This window comes from Manis pentadactyla, chromosome 6 (assembly GCF_030020395.1).
Source record: "Manis pentadactyla isolate mManPen7 chromosome 6, mManPen7.hap1, whole genome shotgun sequence".
Classification (NCBI taxonomy): domain Eukaryota; kingdom Metazoa; phylum Chordata; class Mammalia; order Pholidota; family Manidae; genus Manis; species Manis pentadactyla.
The window spans coordinates 54799479-54821799 of NC_080024.1; the positions used below are offsets into that span (position 1 = coordinate 54799479).

Genomic DNA, 22321 nt, shown 5'->3' on the forward strand with positions numbered 1-22321 from the left:
GAGTGGTGAGTGTGAGGAGCCAGCGCTGGATAAAGAGGACGAGGGCAAGCTGCTCCTGGTGTAGGGGGGAAGATGGGGCCCAGTTGGGGTGTCCCGTCTCCCGGGTTTCGGCACCAATGAAAGGAAAGGAGCGACACACAGCAGCAATTCACAGGAGAATTCCGCTTTATTAGGGAAAGGTGCTGGGTTATATAGGAAGGGGCATGGGGTGATTGTGGTGTCACTTCTACGGGGCTGGTGGCTATTGTCTAGGTGCTGGGATTAGGGGGGCGAGGGGTGATTGGGGTTCAGGTGGCGCCGGCGGGAACCGAGGACCCGGAAGAGAAGCAGTGATTTCACCATCTTATGGGTGGGGGCCCTTCAATGTACAACCTTCAAATAATAACATGTAGACACTAGATATGTTTTTATTCAATTCTATTTTATTCTGCGTATTTGGGTTTCCTAGAAGTGGTGAATTACAAACTTCTTTAGACCCTAAACCAACCTTTTCTCTAGAAACTATAACCTCTACTTTAAAGCACACTCACAGGCTTTCTGACAGGTGCCCTACACAGGAAGACAAAACAAAGTACCCCTCCGGTGAAGCTCAGGACCGCTCACAACTGAAAGATTTTACAGGGCTGTGGAAGTGGAGAAGGAAATAAAAAACAAAAGCAAAGAGCCTAATGCCCAAATAACTTTGAGAATGGTAACAACATCAACAGATATAGTGAAATCCGAGTGCTGGTTAATCTGAAGGAAATATGTTCTATTCTGGACACATTTGGGATATATTTCAATATCCTCTGGAGATTTTTAACAGGCTGGCATCATGAGAGGAATACATGAAGAGGTGAAAAAAAGCTGATATGATGGGAAAGATGAAAGTTTGCAAGGAAATAGTAGAGTTAGAAAAGAAAAGCAGAGGGCTACATACAGAATCTTGGGGGTATCCTCATATTTTAAAATAGGAAGAGAAGACAAAAGCCAGAGCAAAAATATGAAAGGAATGGTAAAAAGAATAACAAAAAACCTCTTCTAGCAATGGACTGTTGAATTGTGTTGTTACATTTAGGTCTACTAATTCATTTGAAATATTTAATAATTACCCAGAGACAATTTAGCAAAGGCATTTTAAGCACATATTTGGTTGAGCTACTTCTGATACCATATTTTTCATTTCTAAATGCTAATTTCATGAAGTAGGCAAATAAAAATGAGCCATATTTACATAATGCATTTTGCCCTTGTAATGTAGCCCGCTCTCTACTCCACCAGTCTCACTCAATATTCTGCTATGAAAAAATAAAGAAAATGGAAAAATTATTTAAATACTTGTTTTCATTCCTAAGAAGAATCATTTTTCCTTGTTTCTCACTGGCTATCAAATCTGTTTCCCATGTCATAATGTTGGTCTTCATAGGATGCTTTCCTTGATAGCAAAAACCAGGGATTTTTAAAACACTGATTTTGTTTAATTATTTTCTGGTATAAGAGAATTATGGTGGAGTGTCTTTGAGTTTTTTTTATCCAAGCTACATCACTAATTATTACCATGAATCAGGCAAAATTTTTCTTAACAGGAGAACAGAATAATGTGAAGTTGTACTTGGATATGCTGTCAAATATTGTACTTATAAGGAAAAATAAATTGGAAAGCATCATTATAATTATTTAAAAATGAACAGTTCTATGTCAAAAGTATGATAGCTTCAGATGGTTGTACACTATTTGAGTTGGCGACACTTGTTGACACTTAGAAACAAGTTATTTTCTACAAGGACAGTGTGTCTGAAATAGTTTCTCTTTTGAAACCCTGAAAGAGCAATTTAAGATTTATTATAAGCTTAGTTGAGTTGGACATTAAAACTGTATTTGTCACTTGTGAACGTTTTAACTTTCACAATGTATTAAAATAATGTAGGAACTGATTAAATATGTTTTATCTCATTTACAACCTCGAAGTCCAATCCCATTTGAACTATTCTGTCCCACAATGATCATGGGATGTCTGCTTCCTGTAGTGGTTTCATACTGGGTTGGGATTGTCACCTCCTCATTCCCAGAACTTGCTTACTGGGTGAAAATTTGCACCTGTCCCTCACTTTTGAGCAAGTATAGCTCCTTACTGATAGGTTTTATATCTAGTAGTACTGAATAAGGCTTTGGAGAAAGCTTCCAGAAGAAAACGATTTGAACATCTCTGATTTAGTCATCCTTAGCGATAATAATCTGTTAGTATGTTTTAACCTGTTGTGCCTTTTTTGCTCACCTCTGGGCAGAGACTTCATGATGTCTTTTAGCTACTCAAATATGCACTCACTATGGCAACCACAGAATTTGAACTATCAGGGACTATTCATGTAATTTTTATCTTCCAAAGAAGTTACTTATTCAATATATATTTAAATGTATTTTCCTTTCTACAACTTTATAAGATGGCTTACACATCAATTTGCAAATAAGAATATATTGTATCAAAGATTCAAATTGAGTTTAAAAAGTTTACTTCAAAGTTTCGGGCTTTTATTCCCCTCTTGAACTTCCTTAACTGGATATTCAGATGAAAATAATGAAATTAAACTAGCTTCTACTAAATTTTTAATGACAAGTAGCACTACTTCAAAGGATATTAACACTTTAAAAAGAAAGTCTTCTAAAACCAAGCCTCCAATTTCATCAGATTTGCAATAGAATATATAAATGTATGGAAACATCATTATCATGCAAAATTTGTTTAACAAAGAATAGGAAAAACTATGTTGAACCCAGAGAGTGCCAGTTGGACATATGGAACCGTTTCCAGTCCAGCGATGGCAGTGTGAGAAGTGACCATGAAGAGTTCGCGTGTATCACGAACTGCAGCAGTGGGCCCCCAAGAGCTTCACAGGATAGAACAGGCAGAGGATATGAAATGCATTTGAAATGACCAAACAAAATTGGAAGCATAAAAGAATAGAGTGCAATAAAAAAAGAGAGCTTTTGCCACAAGATATGTGTGAATTTCATTTTTAAAAAAGCCATCTTCCTTAGAACTTTGCTGTATCCGAGTCTGAGAACTGAGAGGTTCTGATTGCATAGATCTCCAGGGACCCAGCCATGAGAAGTTCCTTCAGTGATCTTATGTGTTGCCAGGGCCAAGAACCACAGATGTCAAAGATTTCAACAACACAAGTTTGATTTAATGAACATATATAAAATTCCGTATTTCGCATGTACCGCAGGTACCTTTGCAGGGATTAATTAAAGGTATAGTCTATATCCTTGTTATTTTAAATATTCTTAAAAGTTAACCGATATCCTGAGTCATGTAAGGTTATCACTTATTTTCCAAGAGTATTACCTTGGGGCTAGTTCACAGGAGCCTAGCATGGACTGACAAAGGCATACCAAAAGTTTCTCTTGCCTCTTCAAATTTCATTTCTTACTAGTATCAGCTCTAACTTAACAACCATTGAAGGCAAGCTAGAATTAGTTCTTTAGGAACTTCATGCTATTTGTTCTTGGAATGAATGACACAGACCATCTATCCAAGGGCTTCTCACTGGCCTCTGTAGTATTTTTGTCTTAAGGGAGGGATATATTTTGCACGTAATTGATTAAAATTATATTTAAAAACAATCAATTGGTATTTTATAGATGAAAATCCCTCTCCTGCTTCAAACATTGACAGAGTATCTTGAGAATAGGGCTTAAGAGGTGTATTCATTCTCAAGCCTTTTTCTGATACATTTCAAAATCTTTTGCTAGATAAGTCTTTTATGTCTTTTGTATAATGAAATTTCTTTGGAGAAAAAGTTTTAAGTATTCTTTGTCACGTTTTATCATGTGATTATATGCAAATAGCTAAATAAGGATTTTTCTAAGTATTTCCTGTAAAATGTTGCATTAAGTTTTCATGCTGTTAAAAAAATTAGTTAACATTTTTTCCTTTATATGAATATAGGAAAGTCATTATTTTAAAACCTTAAATCTTGATAACTGATATTTATTAAGCATTTACTATATACCATTTTGTAAGTAATTTTTATTATCTCATTAAATCCTCATAATAATAGCATGAAGAACTACAAATAAGTTCTCATTGTAAAGAAGAGAATAATAGTACTTATGAGCTTTGCTGTGAGGTTTGAGGAATTAAAATGATGCATGGTAGCAAACTGTAGAATTAAGTAGCTTATTTTTTCATTACTCATCATCTCAGTGTATACATGAGAAAACTAATGCTTAAAATGGTTTAAAATTTTGCTAATCTGAGATTAAACAGCTAGTACATGGTAGAGGAGGTGGGAACAAATCCATACCTGTCTGAATGGAGCAGGAACCCTTTACTGAAGTGTTACTGCCTACCAGGTCAGTGGCATGCTCCACAATCCTTTTGAAGTATACTGCATTTACTACATCCTGAAAACAAGATTTCACTTTTGTTATAAAGAAAAAACTGCATCATTTTGTTTGAAGAATATCCCTTCATAGTTGAATAACGTTCTTTTACCAAATTAGGATTCAGAACTTTAGATTCTTGGAGTTCTAAAGCTAACCCTCGATATTAGAATGGGTTGTAAAAAGTGCATTTCTCAGTTCTTAAAAAAAAACAACACATTATACTGTTGCCATTGTTAACTGAGATTTCTCAAATGCCTTGGAATGAATTGGGCATGCACTATGAAAAAAATGGAGGCAGTTCTTTTTATTGCCTTCAAGGCATTTTAGAAACACATACTGATTTGTGGCTCATTTATAGACTTCATGTTTAGTTGAATTCCTAAGCAAATCCCAAATGTTGTAAGCCTACAGGAGAGATTAAAAGTTGGGTGACTCCTTAGATGAGAGTGTAATGGATTGTCATTTAACAACTTTTTCACTGGAAACAAATGAAGTAAAAAAGTACTAAAGCAGTATCTCACAGTATGCCTAAGTAGGAAATACATAATATTTCATAGTAAGTGACAAATTATTAAGCCCCCCTGGCATTCATTAGACTATCATTAATGGTAATGAAATTGTGTAGTATTTATATAGATATTATATGCAACTACTGGAATTTTATTATAATCTTGTATGAATATAATATCTGTTGCTGTTTGAGGCAGGTAGATGAATATTTACAATGACTTCATGTTGAAGCACTGCCATCACATTTTCACATCAACCCTGTTTTCTCATTTGTCATTCAGAGAAAACATCTATTTTTAAGATCATATTCTTTGAAAAATTATGTTGAAAGCTATGTACTTTGAAAAATGCATTTTCTCTTTCTACTAGCTATAAACTTGTTTTTCCAAAGAAAAGAGAAAAGATAGCAAGGATAAAGCCTTCTGTGTGGCTGGCTTCATGGGCCCCCTGCAGCATCTCATGCCAGGCTGTGTCCTCGGGTACCTCAGCACCTTCCCAGTTGCTGAGTAAGTGGTAGAGGAAGGGACTTTCCCCTGTTTAGAGTGCACCTCATCTCTTGTTTGCCCAGTGGAGTCCAGTATGCAATTCAAGACCTGGTGAAGCCAGCCATTGCTCTTCAAAGCAGCACCGCACAGCATAATCAGGCACTTGTTTTTGGTTTGGTAGCACTTGTATCTTTGATAGAACGTATTGATTGCTTACATTCTAATTGTTGGCTTATGTAGATGATACCTTATAAGGCCCATAAATTTTTTTGAGAACTGATTTTTTTTTAAGCACGTGAAATAGGGCTTCCCATACACTAAATATTCCATAAATGTTTGTTGTTATTTTATTTCTAACACTTCCACAGTGCCTAGCTCAGGAAATCTGGTGAAGCACACTGAATATATTGCTTGTCTGGCATGGGTTAGGCATTGTCCTAGCTGATTTTAACATAAACCAACTCCTTTAATGTTTATCAAAGCACTTTGTGCTCCAGATTTTTAAAAAATTCCCATAGATAGCAAAGGAGATGAAACTCTGAGAGAGCGATTGACTTGCTCTGGGTCAGACAGTTATAAAGCGGTGGAATAAGATTCAGACCCAGGCTTTTCAAATTCCAATTCATCTGCTTTTCACTGTACTACACTGCCTCCCAACAGAAAGATTTAAAACCTTAATGGATATTGTAAAGGAGTATTGCTGCATTTTTGAAAGGTGAATTATAGCTGACTGAGCTATGTATTTGGAACTAAATATATTATTGTCAAGCACATTAAAAAAAAAAAGTCTGGAAGCACTGCAAAGACAGAGCATCAGTAGGCTACGCAGATTGAAGAATTCTGGAAGGTAAGAAATGGATGAAATTGATTAGCTGGGAGAGCCAGCTAATCCTGAAAGCCCGATATGACCCAAGGAAGCCGGTCCCTCTGAAATCTAAGCGAACGGGTCTTTCCTATTGCCCAAGTTTGGAGCAGCAAGACTGGAAGCTCAAAACAGTCTGATGGAATAAATCCCCGACTTTTACCAGTCATTTTTTCTTCCTAAAAAGAAAGTGTTCTTTAGACACTTCTGAATGTCCTATCAAAAATAAAGACTTCCATTTTGCCATACATAGTCTTTTATTTCTAACACTTCCACAGTGCCTAGCTCAGGAAATCTGGTGAAGCACACTGAATATATTGCAAGTTCAAACTACACAATTTATTGTTTTGAAATGTCTTAAATTGCTCATTACAGATCCTAGTAAATCTGTCAGTAATGGGGTGACTCAGCCTTAATCGACCAGGTGTGCTGAAAGGATGATCACCCGGAGACAGCACAGCTGGGTTCTTTTTTCATCCTCCTTTTACATAAATGAATGGAAATCCATTATTGCTGGGTTTATGAATGAGTCATTGTGGCCGATAGGATTTTTATTGGGGGTAATCTGGCTTTGGTTCCTGGCTTTACCACTTACCTTGCTGTGTACGTGTACTTCATATCTTTGAGCCTTTGTCCTCCTATTTGTAAAATCAAGTTGATAATGTTACTAGGTTATTGCAATACTTAAATAATACGTATTGTGTGTCAAACAGCAGGCACTCAAAAAAAAAGGGTAACTCTTAACCGAACAACTCTCCAAGTTTTTATTAAGCTTCTTTAGAATTCACAGTCCCAAACCCTTTAGTCTTGCAAGAATATGTTTAAGCATCATCAGAGGGTTGGGAAGAGGGACGGTCAAATCCCTTATAGAATTCATCATTATCATCATCATCACGATTCCTTGGTATGCCATGATTATACAGTTTCACATATACCAACTGATGTTAGTTGTCACAACATCCCTGAGACAAGTACTATTATTATTACCATTTTTTTCAGATGGGTAAAGAGACAGAGGAGTAGAGAATTTGCACAAGCTCACATAACTGCAAAGTTGTGGAACTGGGATTCAAACACGGGCACTTGGGCTCCACTGTCCATATCCTTGGATCTCATACTATCCTGACACTAACAGATGACATATCCCATAGTCTGTAATGTTGCTTCAAAGGGAATCTAATTTTAATCTATTTTTTAATTGAAGTCTATTAGCTTCTATCTTTGGTATATTGATCAGATCCTGCTATCCTTACAACTCCTTTCCTAGCTGCTCATGTAATTGGGCATCAAATATATAAAAACTCAAAAAGTGATGGATGCCAACAAAATAGTTGTTTACAGTTAATGCATATGTAATCTGTTCTGCATGTTTGCAAGCTGGTTGGTTCTAATATATTCAGGATTTAACTTTTAGTTAAAACAGTAAACTCTGCTCATGATAATATTACCCAATTGCGAACATTTTCTTGGAGTTGACTCCTGTATCTGTAAGTAATGATTGAAGTTGATCTGGCAATTCTAGATCTGTCAGACCCAGGAGATAAGAGAAAACATTTTTTTGGTCATGAAGTCAGAAAGAGACAGATACAGACTCTTAGGGACTCTTATTTCTTGCCTTGGTAGATGTGCATGCCTGGAACTGAAATAAAGGAGCGGGTTTAAGGGAGAAAGATAAGCAGCTTCCTTTTAATACAAACTGAGTTTCTTATGAGGTATAGAGGTGAAGAAGTTTTTAGGAACCCTTAAAGCTGGCTCCTATGTTCTTTCAACCTGATTCCATCAATGTGGGAGCATTTCTCTACTTTTTGGGACAATAGGATATTCCAGTTTACTTTGTACCTTCCCTGGAATAAGCCATTTCTCTAAGGAGTTGTGGTTCCTTTTGGTGGGGAATGGTATTAGGAAACCAAAATATGGGTGCTAGATGTGCACATTGTTCTTAGGCTGTCGTAATTTCTAGGCTCTTGTAGCAGACAGAGCTAGGAAATACTGATTAGTAATCAGAACTTCATATTGATACCTCTAATCCCAATCCAGTTTCCTTGTTTCTCTCCTTTCCATTATCTCCCTTCTTCCATAGTAAGAACTCTTACTCTCAATGGCAACATATTTGTCCATTTGCTCACTCATTTAATATACGCAAAACATTTTAGAATAGCTGCAACCATCCACGATGAAAAGTAAACCTGCTAAAGTGAGTTCAAGATTTCTTGGCTGGTTTTTTTTTGGCACCCTAGACTGAGGGTATATATTTCAAGTACTGTATTTAAAAGTCATATGGATTAGTCTTTCCCCCTTCATAATAGTTATGTCACTCGTTTGAAATACTTTGTTTCTGTTTGTATTCAGTTTCAGGGTTTTTTCCCCTCCATCATCTCCATTGATTTAATTGTATTTTTTGAATGTGTAGAGCATAAATGTGTTTCTAAAAGAAAAAAATACTCTTTCCAGCATCCCTTCCATGTTATTCCTCTTATGGGTAACCACTTTCATTGGTTTCTGGTTTATCTTATATTTCTTTTTGTAAAATGCCAGATATATGGATTAAAAAAAAAACTTTTATTTCTTACACAAAAAATAACATACAATACAAACTCTTCTGTAATCATTTTATATTGAGCTCATTGCTTTGTTTTTGTTTTTTATAGCTGTATAAGACTCCATTGTGTGGTCTGTACCCTATTTTATTCAATTGTTTCTCATGTTTGGGCATTTTGATTGTTGCTAATATCAGCATTCACAAATACTGTGATAATTTTGTATATGTTATATCTTGAGGGTAGCTTTATAGATGGAGACTTCTGGGTTAAGGAATAAATGCACGTGTCATTTTGTTAGATAGTAATAAGTTTTCTTCCATAAAATATGTACCATTTTTCATGTTTACCAGCAATGTATGATAGTGACTGTTTCCTCACAGCTCACCAATCGATTACTTGCATAGAATTTTTCAGGTGTTTTAGGTGAGAAATGGTGTGTCAATATAGTTTGGATTTGCATTTGTTAAATGTTAATATAAGTTGAAAATCTTTTCATATATCAAAGGGCTACTTTTAATATACTTTTAAAATGAATTATCTTCAGATTATTTGCCCACTTTTCTATAATACTTTTGATCTTTTTCCCCCTCAATTTTTGAAGTTCTTTATATATTAAGGGTACTAACCCTTTTCTGTGATATATGTAGCAAATATTTTTCTCCTGATATAAAATTTGTCTCTTAACTTTTCTTCAGTGATTTTTTTCCACTCGAAGTTTTTATTTTAAAATTTATATGTAGTTAAACTTGTCACTCTTTTCTTTATTAATTCTGGTATTTGAATCATAGTAGAAAGCTCTATACCCAGATTATAGAGAAAAATCAACCACATATTTTTCTAATACTTGTATAGTTTAGTTTTAGATCTCCAATCCATTTGGGGTTGATTTTATGTATAAAGAATGGGCTGTATCTTTTGTCCAAATAGTTATCCAGTTGTTCTAACACCATTTACTAAAAAATTCTATGTCCCAGAGTTTTGAGGTACCACTTTTATCATATACTAAATTTCCACATACAGTTGGGTCTATTTCTGGGCTTTCTGTTCTATTCCATTGACCTACCTATTCATGTGGCAGTGTTTATTTAGAGGCTTTGTAGGATGTTTCAGTATTCGGTTGGGTTACTTTTTCTTATAGATCCTTTTGTCCCCAGTGTTTCCTACCTACTTTTGCAGGTCATTTTTTTAGATATATACTTTAGTATTAACTTGACTGGAAAAAAAATTGGTACTTTTATTGAGAAAACATCACATTTATAAATAAACTTAGGAAGAACTGACATATCAGACCAGAATCTTTCTGGCAAAATTTGATTTCAGATAGCTGCTATTGTCTTCCAAAATGGGAAACCCTAGCAGTATCATTTTGATGGAGAATGTCCCTCAGAATTTCTTCTCAGTCTTCTTACACTGAGTTGTTAGGCTTTTGGGAATGCATATTATCATTATCATGTAAACATAGGGTTAATTTTATATAAGTATCAGCCTCCTGAACCTTTTCCTAGGCCCATCTGTGTACTTCCTTATAAAATCCATTTTTAGCAAGAACCCTGCTAAGTCAGTTTAACTAGAATCCCCCAGTCCCCATATCTGACCACCCTCAGTATCTGATAAGGTTCCTTAAGCTCCACATCCCCCCAGGGACATCTTAACAACCTGGCCTGTCTCCAGCAAGAATCCAGTTAAGTGGATTTAGGCACAATCCCCTTTACTTCTAATGTTTTCTCTGAGTAACTTGACATTCACTGGTATCTACCCTGCTCCTTGATAGAAATTCCCAGTTGTTCATGCTCTGTTCTGAAATGAGCCTGGTTCCTATACTAAGGTCTCTTTCCTCCTATTGCAATTATTCTGAATAAAATTTGTTTTTACTGCTTTAACTACTGCTCAGTTCAGACTTTTGACAACATATATTTTAGTACATAAGCTTTTTTAAGATTCTTCATCTGTACAATGGAACATATGTTCTTGGAATACTAAAAAATTTGTGATTTTTTTTTTGAGGCCCTACAGATAACTAAAAATTCTCTTTAAAGTCATACCTAATTACTTTTATATGATCCAGAAAGGATACTTTGAGAAAGCTTTCTAACTGATAAAATTGTTGATTTAAAAGATGTTCATGAAATTATTCTCTAACATTTTCATGATTTCATAGTTTGTGAAAGATTAAATGTACAGTTATTTCATCAAATTGAAATTTTTTATAAAGTTAATCATATTTAAATGCCAATTATTTTAACTAATTCCATGGTTGACTTCTAAGTAGAACAGGGGGGAAAACTTTCCTAAAGCCAGTAACACATATTTCTTTGCAGTCTGGATATTAATTGGGGAAAGTGATATATTAATTACAATACCACTGTATAGGTCTACTCTGTACATCTTCCAAAATAAATAAAAATTCATTTAATCAGGATTATCAAAAAAATCTGGTAAAAAATAAATAGGTTAATTTTCTTTTCCTTTGCTTGCCTTTCCATTCACTTTTCCCTATGTAGTCTTGTCTCTGTCATTATTTAAATACTTAAATATTGAGGTGATTATTCCTGGCAGCAGGTGATTCTTTCTACTAATTGCTATTCAGTCTGTTTCAGTTGTTAGAAATAGAGAAATGTTCACACTGGTGAGCTACATGTGAGTTTAGAAGTTATTGGGCTTGTTTAGACTATGCATTGAGATTACTTTCATCTGTATGTATAAAGATGTGCATCAGTTAAGCTTTGGCTGATAGTAAATTGATGCATTTTAATATAAATCACCTATTATAAAATGTCTTCAACTCTAAGCTCTGCTGGGAAGTTGTCAAATCTTACGTGTGAAAGGCTTTTATCACCACTGTTACACATTAACTGGGCATAGTTTAATATTAATAGCTCCTGAGGATTGTGGTTAACTGAGGTCTTTATTTCCTGTATTTGGGTTTTACATGTGCAACAATTTGGTTGTTTTTCTGTATAAAATGGTTGTGAGTATACACAAGACTATGACAAGGTTCTGGGCTCTTAACTTTGATGAACACCATGCCATTTCCATTACGCTGCACTCAAAATAGCGCAGATGTGAGTCTGGGAGTGGCATCCCTGCCGTCGTCGTGAGCCTTTGTTTGGAGAACACCCTGATTAACCCCCACCCTTCATGGTTCATTGACTCACTGATAGATCAAGTTTAAACTAGTACATATTAGCACATTTGTTACTAACAGAGGGAACAGTTGGCCATTCTGTTTCACACTGCTGGTTCATTGCAAACTGGCATGCTAAGAAGGTCTATACTCTAGAGTATGAATTGAGAGGTTACCAAAGGACTGAGAACCAAGGCATTTGCATATTAATGTTAAAGCATGTCTTTATTTTAATCTTGGATTATCTATTTGCGGGATGCTTATCCTATTGTGAAAATAAGAATAAATGGTCATGATCACTCTGAGATTCATTTTTTTCCAAGGAGTTCTGAGGATTTATGTGCCTTAATAGAGCTTTCATATTGGACAGTTTGTTATGACTGGATGAGAGAAGAGCAAGGTCGTGACTGCCTGATGCTTTTTGTTGCTGCATTCTAGAAATGTTTTTCGTAGAGTTCTTGGTAGCTAGGCATTTTACATCTGTCTTTGCAGTGTACTCTAGTTCTGTATTGCATGGAAATGTTCGTTGTTTTGTCAAGAGGGCTAGGATGTCCATATCCTCTCACAAAGAAAAACGGTCTCTTTTACTTAAATACCAGCAAATATCTTAACATTTAAAGAACTTTCTCCTTTTACTTACCTTCTTAACCTAATTTTCAAAGTGTCCAAATGCTTTTCTTACTGTGATAGTTCTTTTCATGGAAGATAGGTTGGCCAAGTCCTGTGGCATTCTTCACTGGTGACTTTTGTCTTGGCTTCGTCTGCACTCACCGGTGCTGTCCCCTCCTACTTTACTTTTCTCTTGTGAGCTGATGAAGTACAAGAGCCTTGAGGGGGCTGAGAGCAGCACTCCACGCATAGGATAAAACAATTGAAGTTGCTTTTCAAAACCAGCTAGTGCCCTGCGGACTGAAGGCTGCCTCTTTTCCGTCTGCTTTCTGATAATTTTTATAGCTGATGATTTGTTTCTGGAAGGCAAAGTGGTTCATTTTAGATTCTGAGCAGAAGATTCTGTATTTATTGTCATTGCCACTATAAAATTGAATCTGGAAAAGCTTTCATAAGCTCTTCTATGTAATTCTTCTACTGGTTTTAAGTTTGTAGATGTAGAGAGTTAAGTATGAGATGGGGACTGAATTGCTTTTCCATGCTAAATGTTTCTTTCATTCTTTGAAAGAATGTCTGTTGCAAAACCTACTTTTGAAAAATCTTTGGGTTTTTATTAAGTATTTGCCTTACCTTTTTTCTTCTTAAGGAATTAAGTGGATACATTTCTGGACTTATTTTATATCATAGCAATTTAAACAAAAACTTTTTGCTTAAGTGTTTTGCAGTGTTGGTCATCTGTCTTCTTTAATACAGATGGAATTGCAGTTTTACAATTTGTCCTTTATTCAATTTTTGGCTTATTTTTAAAAGAATAGTAATGTGTAGATGTATTTATTGGACATCTACTGTGTGCCAGATAACATTGTAGGAACTGGTAATATAGCAGAGGCCAGAGCCACAAAGTCTTTGACCCCAAGTAGTATATATTCCACTGGTTGGGGGTGTGTCTTAGTCTGTTTGGGCTATTATAACAAAGTACCATAGACTGGGTGGATGATAAACAACAGAAATTTGTTTTTTATGTTCCTGGAGACTGGAAGGTCGATATCAGGGCGCAGGCATGGTCAGGTTCTGGTGAGAATCCTCTTCTTACTGTGTTTTCACAAGGCAGAAAGAGCTAGAAAGCCCTCAGGGGTCTCTTTTCTAGGAGCACTAATCCTATTCATGAGGGCTCCACTCTCACAGCCTAATAACGTCCCAAAGGCCCCTCCTCCTGATACCTCACACTGGGGATTAGAATGCCAACATTTGAATTTGGTGGAGGGAAGACACAAATATTTAATTCAGAAAAATGGGGAGTCAAAAAATATCAAATATATTTCTGTGATGTCAAATGGTGACAGGTACTACCGAACGATGGGATGGAAGTATTTGCTATCATAAGAGGGAGGCTTCCTTGGTTGTGAGGTTCTAGAAGAGAGCGGAAAGTAACGGGGAATGGGAGCCTTAGTGATATATGAGGGGAAATGTTCCAAGCAGAGGGAGCAGTAAGTGCAAAAAGTTGAGTAAGAAAGTCATGCAGGGAATGGAGTCAGCAGCAAGTAAAACGGTGGGAAGTGAGGTCACAGAGGTGGCTGGGAATAGGGCATGAAGGGTCTTGCAAGCTTTGTATGGTTTTTGGCTTTTACTCTGAGGAAAATGGGGGCCATTTTAGAGTTTTAATCAAGGAAGTGACGTGATGTAACTTATAAAATGAATATTCTGACTGTTAAGTAGCGAGGAGACTTATGTGAATGGGTAAAAGGATCAAAGCAAACCAATTAAGTAGAAATTGGTATAATCCAGGATAAGATGGTGACTAAAATCAGGTAAGAGGAGAGGTGGTGAGAAGTGGCCAGACTTTAGATTTGTTTTTGTAAGATAGAGCTGGCTAGATTTATTGACTGGGCTTATCATGCTTCCTATTGTATTGCATTGTATTCTACATGGGAGACAAAATTTTGTGATATTAAAGTAGTTTTTAGTTCCACAAACAATGTATGGATCTACGAACCAAAGAGTGAAGGTAAAAGTGCATCTCTTACCTTCATTTCCAATGACCCACTCAAAATTATTTTGCTTCCTACATCTTACAAATGTTAGGTGCAAAAATTAATTTTTTGATATATGCAGTCAATAGCTAGTTAGGAGATGGGATTAGGAACATATTGACAGCAACAGAAAAGATGAAAACTTAGAATTGTTCAGCATTTAGCTGTAAACTGTTTAACATGATACTGAGGGACACAGGAGACTTAAAATGGAAAAACATATCATGTTTCTGTACAGAAAGACTGAATATCATAGAAGTGTTATTGGATTGTGTTAAATACCATGCGATTTTTTAATACTGGACAAACTGATTTTAAAGATTATGTATAAAAATAAGCAAAAGTAGGCATAAAAATTCTTAAGAGTAATAAGGAAGGAGGGAGACCAAACTTATCAGCTATTGGTCATGTTATAAAACTATGTTTAAAACATTGTAGTATGACATTTGAATAGATCAGTAGACCTCAGACTGGATGTTTCAGAAGAGATCCAACACATTAAAAGATTTAATATAGCTAAAGGTGGCATTTGAAGGTAGAATTAGCCAATCAATAATGTAACGATGAGTGGCTAGCCATCAGGAAAAAAGTAGACAAATCCCAATTTTATACCTTCTATCAAAATAAATTTCAGATAGGATTAAATAAAAATACTAAGTTGAACCATGAAATTATTAGAAGTAAAATACAGATTTTTTCACAAAAAGGAACTTTTTAAATATGAAAAAAATATAGGGCCACAAAAGAAATGATAAATTTCATTGCGGGTACTAAGAAAAGTATTTGAAATTCATGTAACAAACAAATGGTTAATTTTCTTACTGTATGAAGCCCTGCTACAATTAGCAAAGACAATACAAAGAAATAATTGGCTAGTGATATAAACTGACAATTTATGGCAAAATGAAAAAGTATCTCTTAGGCACATAATAAGAAACATATATTGAAATTAGAATGAGAAATGATTTCTCTTGGATTCCTGAAGATCAAAAAATTTGAGAACATCCTGGGTTTATAAGGGTGTAAAAAAAACAGACTAAGTTCCCGATGGAATATAAATTGGTAGTAATAATAATAGGTAAACTAACTGAATACTTAATATGTGCCATACACTTTTCTAAGCACCACATATTTTCTTATTTAATCATCAATATTACCTTTTGGAGGAAATGCTTATCCCCATATTACAGATGAAAAAATTGAAGAAAGAGAAGTTAGAGAAATAACCCAAAGTCACACACAGTTGGTAAATGAAAAAGCCAAGATTTAAGACCAATTACTTTAGTATCTACATTTTTTTTTTTTTTGGTCACAACTCTAGATTGTTTCTAGTGCAAGTAATTTGGCAATGTGTGATACACTTTCAAGGGTATATACCCTTTGATATCCTTTGACCCAGTGATTTTATTTCCAGAAGTATGTGCTGCAGTTATATGCAAAAAGATGCAAAATGATATTAATTTCAGCAATTTTTCCAGTAAAGGAAGATTGTAAATAGCCTAAATATCTATAACCAGGGGACTAGTTAATTAAATTGAAGTTCATCCATGCAAAGAAATACTAGGCAGCTTTGAATAAAATGGGATGGTGCCTATGTAGTGATATGGAATCATCTCCAAAATACAGTAAGGGGAAAAAACAAGATATAGAATAGTGGGTAGAGATGCTGTATCTACAAACAAAGGCACAGAACATATATGTGCATTTTCATATATGCATAGAATATTTCTAAGATACTCAAAGTGATACCAGTGGTTATCCCATAGAAGAACTGACTATTAAGGACATTGTGAATTTTGTACTATGGGTACGTTTTAATCTGTACAGAAGGCAACTGAGCATGTGGTTCTCAAATACAGAACATTTGCACTGAGGGCACTTGGTGAACAGTATTACCTCATGCCCCCAGACAGACCTGGGTTTAGATTCTAACACTGGCTGGTCTACTGAGACGAAAAGGGGCTTTGGAGCTCTTCGAGCTCCTGGCAACATAGCTCATCCCTCAACTTTGACACTGGCTTGAAGGGAAGATAAGTTCTTAGAGTTTGTGTGCTTGGGGACTAGATCCCACTCCCCACTCCCCTACTCTCTAACTCCAACTGTTGCAAACAATTCTTATCTCTTTCATACCATGTGACTGCCTAAGACCCTTCATCATCTGCACTGCCATCATTCTAAGGCTATGGGGAAGGAAGTGGAGGCAGATAAAAGGGACAGCAGGTGCAAGAGCACTGTGGTAGAGGGAGCATGGTGGTCCAAGGAACTAAATGGAGTAGAGGGAGGCTTGAAGAGAGGGCATGGGAGGGGAGAAGATTGGAGACTCTTAAATTGTATCTCTTTATTCTACCTAATTAACATTAAAAAGAAATCCTACTTTACTCAGTAGAAATCCCCTTTCTGATCTCTAAATTGGTATCAAATTACTACCTAATTTCTATATGCTTAGACTCTAGTTCCAAAATCATCATATTAAGTACACCTAAGGAAAAGAGAAATGAGAAAATGAATACTTGCTCTGGTGAAAAATTTGCCATGTTGATATGTTTAAAAAGACCTCAAGTTTATCAGAATGTTTAAGGAATGTTACATTTTGATTAATTTGTTAAATTTCCACTGCTATTATTATTAACTGAGGCTTAAGAATAAAATTATTTTGCTTAAGTCTTTTTGGAAAATCTTTAAAAATAATTTTAGCCCCTTACCTGCCTTAAGGGAATTTTATCACAAAAGTTAGATGAGACATATAGCACACACTTTTATACATATATGTATGTTTAAAGTCTGTAAGCCTTCAACTATAATGTGCTTTACTCACAAGCCCCAAATGACTGTTCCTCATTTCCACAGATTTCTCTCTACAGTCATGATGTGTAGGAAGAGGGGGGAATAAAAATTGGTTTTTATGGTAACATTTGGGGATTGCCTTTTAGTTCCTTGCTGGGACTTCCCCTGCTTGAGAAATGAAGTGGGTCTTCCAATAAATTTACCAGGTAAGGTAAACTTAATTTGGATATTTAATCTGACCCTTGGACTCTGGGTTTTAGAAAAGATTTCTTGTTCATGTATTTTAATAAAAGTGAGCTCTAGATTTATCTGTTTAGCCCTTCCTGATTAAAGGACAGCAGTTCTGAACTTTATGGGAGTTTTTTTCTTTTTCTTTTTAACCTTATCCAGAATCACACATTGCGTTTGTCATCTCATTAGTCTCCTGTAATCTGGAAGGTCTGAGCTTTTGTCTTTCATGGTCTTGACATTTTTGAAGAGTGTAAGGCAGTTACTTTGAGAATGTCCCTCAACTTGGGTTTGTCGTGTTAGATTCACATTGTGCTCTTGGGCGAGAAGACAGCGTAAGTGGCCTGTCCTTCAGTGCTGTGTATCAATCACATGCCATGAGATATCACAAGGCATATGTGTCTGTCTCTACCCTTAAGGGTGTGGTTAACTTCGAGCACTTGACTAAGTTTTCCCCACTGTAAATGTCCTTTTTGCCCTTTGTAATAAGAACAATAGGAGAGATGGTGTTTAGGAATAAGTAAATATTTTGTCCCCCAACTGTCACTGATGATTTTAGCATCGATTGCTGATTCTTGCCTGAATCCATTCTTATAATGATGGTTGAAAATAGTGATTTTCTAACTCTGTAATTTCTTCCACATTTATTAGTCATCATTCTACTTTAGACAAAGTTTTTCCTTCTACCTGTAGTGTGGTGTATTACTGTCTTTATTCCATTTCATATTGCTCCAGCCTTGGCTAGTGGGAGTCCTGAGAATATTGTGTCTTTTATCAGTTTTTTTATATATGTGATATAAAAAGTAGTGAATAGAGGCACAGAGGAAAGTAACAGCAAGAAGCCAGAGAGATGAATTCTGTTGGTGATCAGGGAAGGCTTCAGCTAGGATGTGGTATTTGAAGTGTGCTTTGACAAGTGGTAGAATTTTCATAGAAATAGTGATAAGGTGGAATGGAAAGGAAAAATCATCAGAACAAAGCAACACCTGCATACTTCGTATTTGGCAAGTGTGGGTAAAATTGCAGTATTTCCAGAATCTCTCACCCGGTCTTAGTACATCTCCTATCCATAGGTCTTTCCAAGGGGTGGAGAGAAGTAGTCCATCTCCATATCAATAGGTAATTACAAGGGGGAGCAAGGGCATATGGGGACTGGAGAGGTTGGGTGGGGGCTGCCGCTTATGCAGACCCGTTGCGAGAGACATAGGAGAGCACAAGTGGACGACTGCTTGTAAGCGATAAATGTGTTTCTCCCACTTTATTTCTCCCCTTGACTGATTTCGGTTTCAAAGGTAATTTGCCCCGGGCTTGGAGACAGATGCACTTACTTAGCTTCATACATTTGCTGGAGCTGGTCTCACTGCTTAGAACTCCTTCTGCACCACACCTGCTGTTTTGCTAAGGAGTAGAATAAGGTGTGAGGAGAGGAGGGAATTCTAAGAAGTGAACACAGCACCAGCAGGAAGCCCTACTCAAAGCCTCCGTTCTCCATGATGTCTTTCCACATCCAAAAAAAGAATTAACCACTCTCCTTTCAAACTCCCAGGACAGTTCATGCCTCTCCATTAACAAGTCTGTCCCATTTTGTGCTGTTTCTGTGTGTGGATCTCCTTTAAACATGAACCACATCTTAATTGCTTTGCCCCTCTTCCCAGTATTGAGCACAAATGAGCAACAAATGTTTCTTGAACATGTGTGAGAGAGCAAGGAGAGAGGACAGGCTAGAGTTGGTTGTGGGGCTCAGAGTGTTCTCTGAAGGGACCCTGGCAGGGCTGCTCGGAGCTGGGATGTCTGAGGGCACTGTGGAAGGGGAAGAACAGCAAGCGCCCCAGCAGTGGCCCCCGAGAACCTGAGACGAGGGGACTGCCAGGAGGGGACGAAGGCATGGAAGAAAATAGCTACCTGCTCAAGAATCTGGGCGTTGAATGCAGGAACTGAAACAAAGGAGGAAGGAATTGTCATGGTTTTGAGGTTCCAACGACGGGTGATGGACTGACCGAGGCCTCTGACCCACAGGGAGCCCAGGGGCAGATTCTGAGAATGGAAAGAATTGCTCACAGTCTGGTCTTTTCCTATCCAATTACTCTCCCTGAAGTCAAAAACAGTATGCGCTGTTGAAAGATGTTTTTACTTAAAATATGATGAGAAATGAGATATTGTGTCTACTTGAGGCACATATAACTGACTTTGGTGTAATGGACATTTTTCATTTGGCTTTAGTCATGGTTTTGTTAAAAATGGATGTTAGTAACTGCCTTTGTAACGTTGAAACGTGGCCCTGCGAGAGCAGTTTACCATGAAAGAAAAGGTCGCCAGCTTTCTTTTGACTCCTCTGTCCCTCTTGCACCTTCGTAACAACAGAAAATTTGCTTTGCACCTGCTCCAACTGGGTTCTAAGTGATAAGCATCTTGCAAGCCTGGAAAATTGTAGTATCAAATCTCAGCCCCAACTGTGAGGCAGCACTATCACCGGATCCCCGCTGAGAGGCGTTGCTTTCCCAATTCCCAGAGGAAGAGTCCTTTCTCCCCTGGCCGCTTTTCAGGCTTGAACTCCAGCCTAACCCTTTTTGAGCTCCCAGCATGCATCGCTCTGAGTGCTGGCCCGACCCTGGCGCTGGTACTCTCCTCCACCCTGGGCTCATCCACAGGTCAGGCTCGGCCGCCCTGGGATCACTGGAGGGCCCAATTCCAGTAATAAGCATATTTATCTACGGAGAGGAAATGGGCCTTTCTATTGGTTATAGCCAACTGCTTCCCCCCTAACCCGAACAATTGGTGAGGCAGCACTTGATAAATTATCTGTAATATGGTAAATATACCTAATCATTGCCTAATACTCATGAAGTTGCTTTCATTCCCATCTTCCTTCATAAATTAAATGCTTTGTTAAAACTCATGGTTTAAGAGGCATATGCCTATTTCATTGACAGCAGACGTAAATGTTTTAAAATCATGCCATATTCAGGGAAACTCAGAAGAATTTCAAGTAAAAATTTACTCTTCAACTAGGTTTATAACATCCTGTCTAACTGGATTTTAGTGTATGGTTTTAAAGGGAAAGAAAAAAATGCTGCCAGAGACTTTGTAACTTTGTCTTTATGTTTTTCCCTTAGGGTTTTCAAACAGACCAAAATCGCTGAAAGTACTTCTAAACCCCCAAAGCCACAAAAAAGAAGCTACCCAGGTGTACTATGGGAAGGTTGAACCACTGTTGAAGATTGCAGGAATAAAGACTGATGTAACAAGTAAGTCATGTTGAGAATGTAATTTTGACATTAAAAAAAAAATCATACTTAAGGATGCAAGATAATTTGAATTTGTTCTTAATCCAAATTTAGGAAGCTACTTGTAATATCTAAAGCTTTTTATGTGCTCCTATAACCTGCAGCCTGCTCTCTGGGATTAATGTTTAATTACATTGTTTATTTTCATTGTGTTACACTTGTTAGAATATACCAGTATTTTTTCTTTAGACCTCTTTTCAGACATTAAAAATTGTTAGGTATCATTTTAAATGGAGCTGCACACTTTTTAATATCTTCATTGAGATGTTTGCTATTTATACATTATTTCTGAAGTTTGAAAAGCCACTGATTTTTTGCTCTCTTAAATGTTTGAGGTCTTTCCACAGAATCCTTCATTAGCTAGTTTTTGTTCTGACTCTGACCCCTGCTGGTTAGGTCATAACTAAGCACTTAACTGCTGGTTTTAGATGCATTTAGAGAAGCCAGAAGCTTAAATTCATGTCCAAACTAAGAAAGGAGCTTAGGTTTATGTCCAGGTAAATGGAAATTTGCTATGTTAAAGTTAATAGAAAGATTAGTAAAATCCTTTTCAACTTTTTCAATTTGCTGACCAAATTCCTTTGTTTGCTTGAGACTGTTATTTTTCCCATGGGGGGCAGACCAAGATCTGAGGCTACCAAGAATCACACCTCAGGTTTCCTGATTTTATTTCTATGTAGCTTCACTAACACACAGTGCAAGTTTATAGCAAATTTTAATTGATGAAGAATATTGCATAATAAGCCAACTCAGGAGACAAGGCCAGAATCTCATCTCCTTGGACTCTCCTAGTGCCAAGTATAAAATCCTGGAGAAGGGACCGAGAGCGATCTGGATTTGTTCAATGATAACCAAGGGATATGGGTTTCACAAAGAGCTGATGGACTGGGGTATAGGAGGAAGTTCCTTAAAAACAAGCAGTCTTTGTAGGATGGTCAAAAGTCAGCTACCCCAAATGGCATCTACTACAATAGAGGTTCCACAGAAACTACCGTAATAAACTCAAGAGGAATTTCTGAATTAAAGTAAAATTGCAGTGGAAGAGTTAAACTTTTATCTCTGTGGCCTTTGGCCTACTTAGAAGTGATTTATACAGAAAAGAAATAATTCAGAGCTATCACTCTTTTCCACTGAGGATTTTCAAACACTGGCAAAAGGAAAGCTTTGAGATTCACATTAGGATCAGACAGTTAAAAGTTGAAATTGAATACACTTATTGGCAAAGTCATTAATGATTTCGTTTCTTTGAATTAATGTCTAGAACAGTTTTATGTGGTAATTTGTAAATACCGAATTCAGTTCAAGGAACTCTTGACTGCTTTGTAAACACTCTACAGAGTGTAAGATGAATAACTGTACTAATACCTGCTCTCGAGTGGCCAGTAGTTTATTAGGGATTCAAATAGGTATGTCAAATAAATGGGACATACAAAAGGACTATGGTGTCTCAGGGGGTGATACTAATTTTGATCAGAAGAGTCAAGAGTATTTGAACTG

The 22321-nt window shown here is 36.6% G+C and overlaps 1 protein-coding gene across 2 annotated transcripts in view; it reads left to right on the forward strand.

Annotated features, from left to right (window-relative positions):
- The window catches only part of CERKL (ceramide kinase like), a 96754-nt gene that overhangs the window by 46723 nt on the left and 27710 nt on the right, over positions 1–22321 (forward strand). For both annotated transcript variants that reach the window (XM_036879411.2, XM_036879412.2), the window contains exon 3: positions 20654–20785. In XM_036879411.2, coding sequence (XP_036735306.2) covers positions 20654–20785 — 132 coding nt within the window. The remainder of the gene's footprint in view (positions 1–20653; positions 20786–22321) is intronic.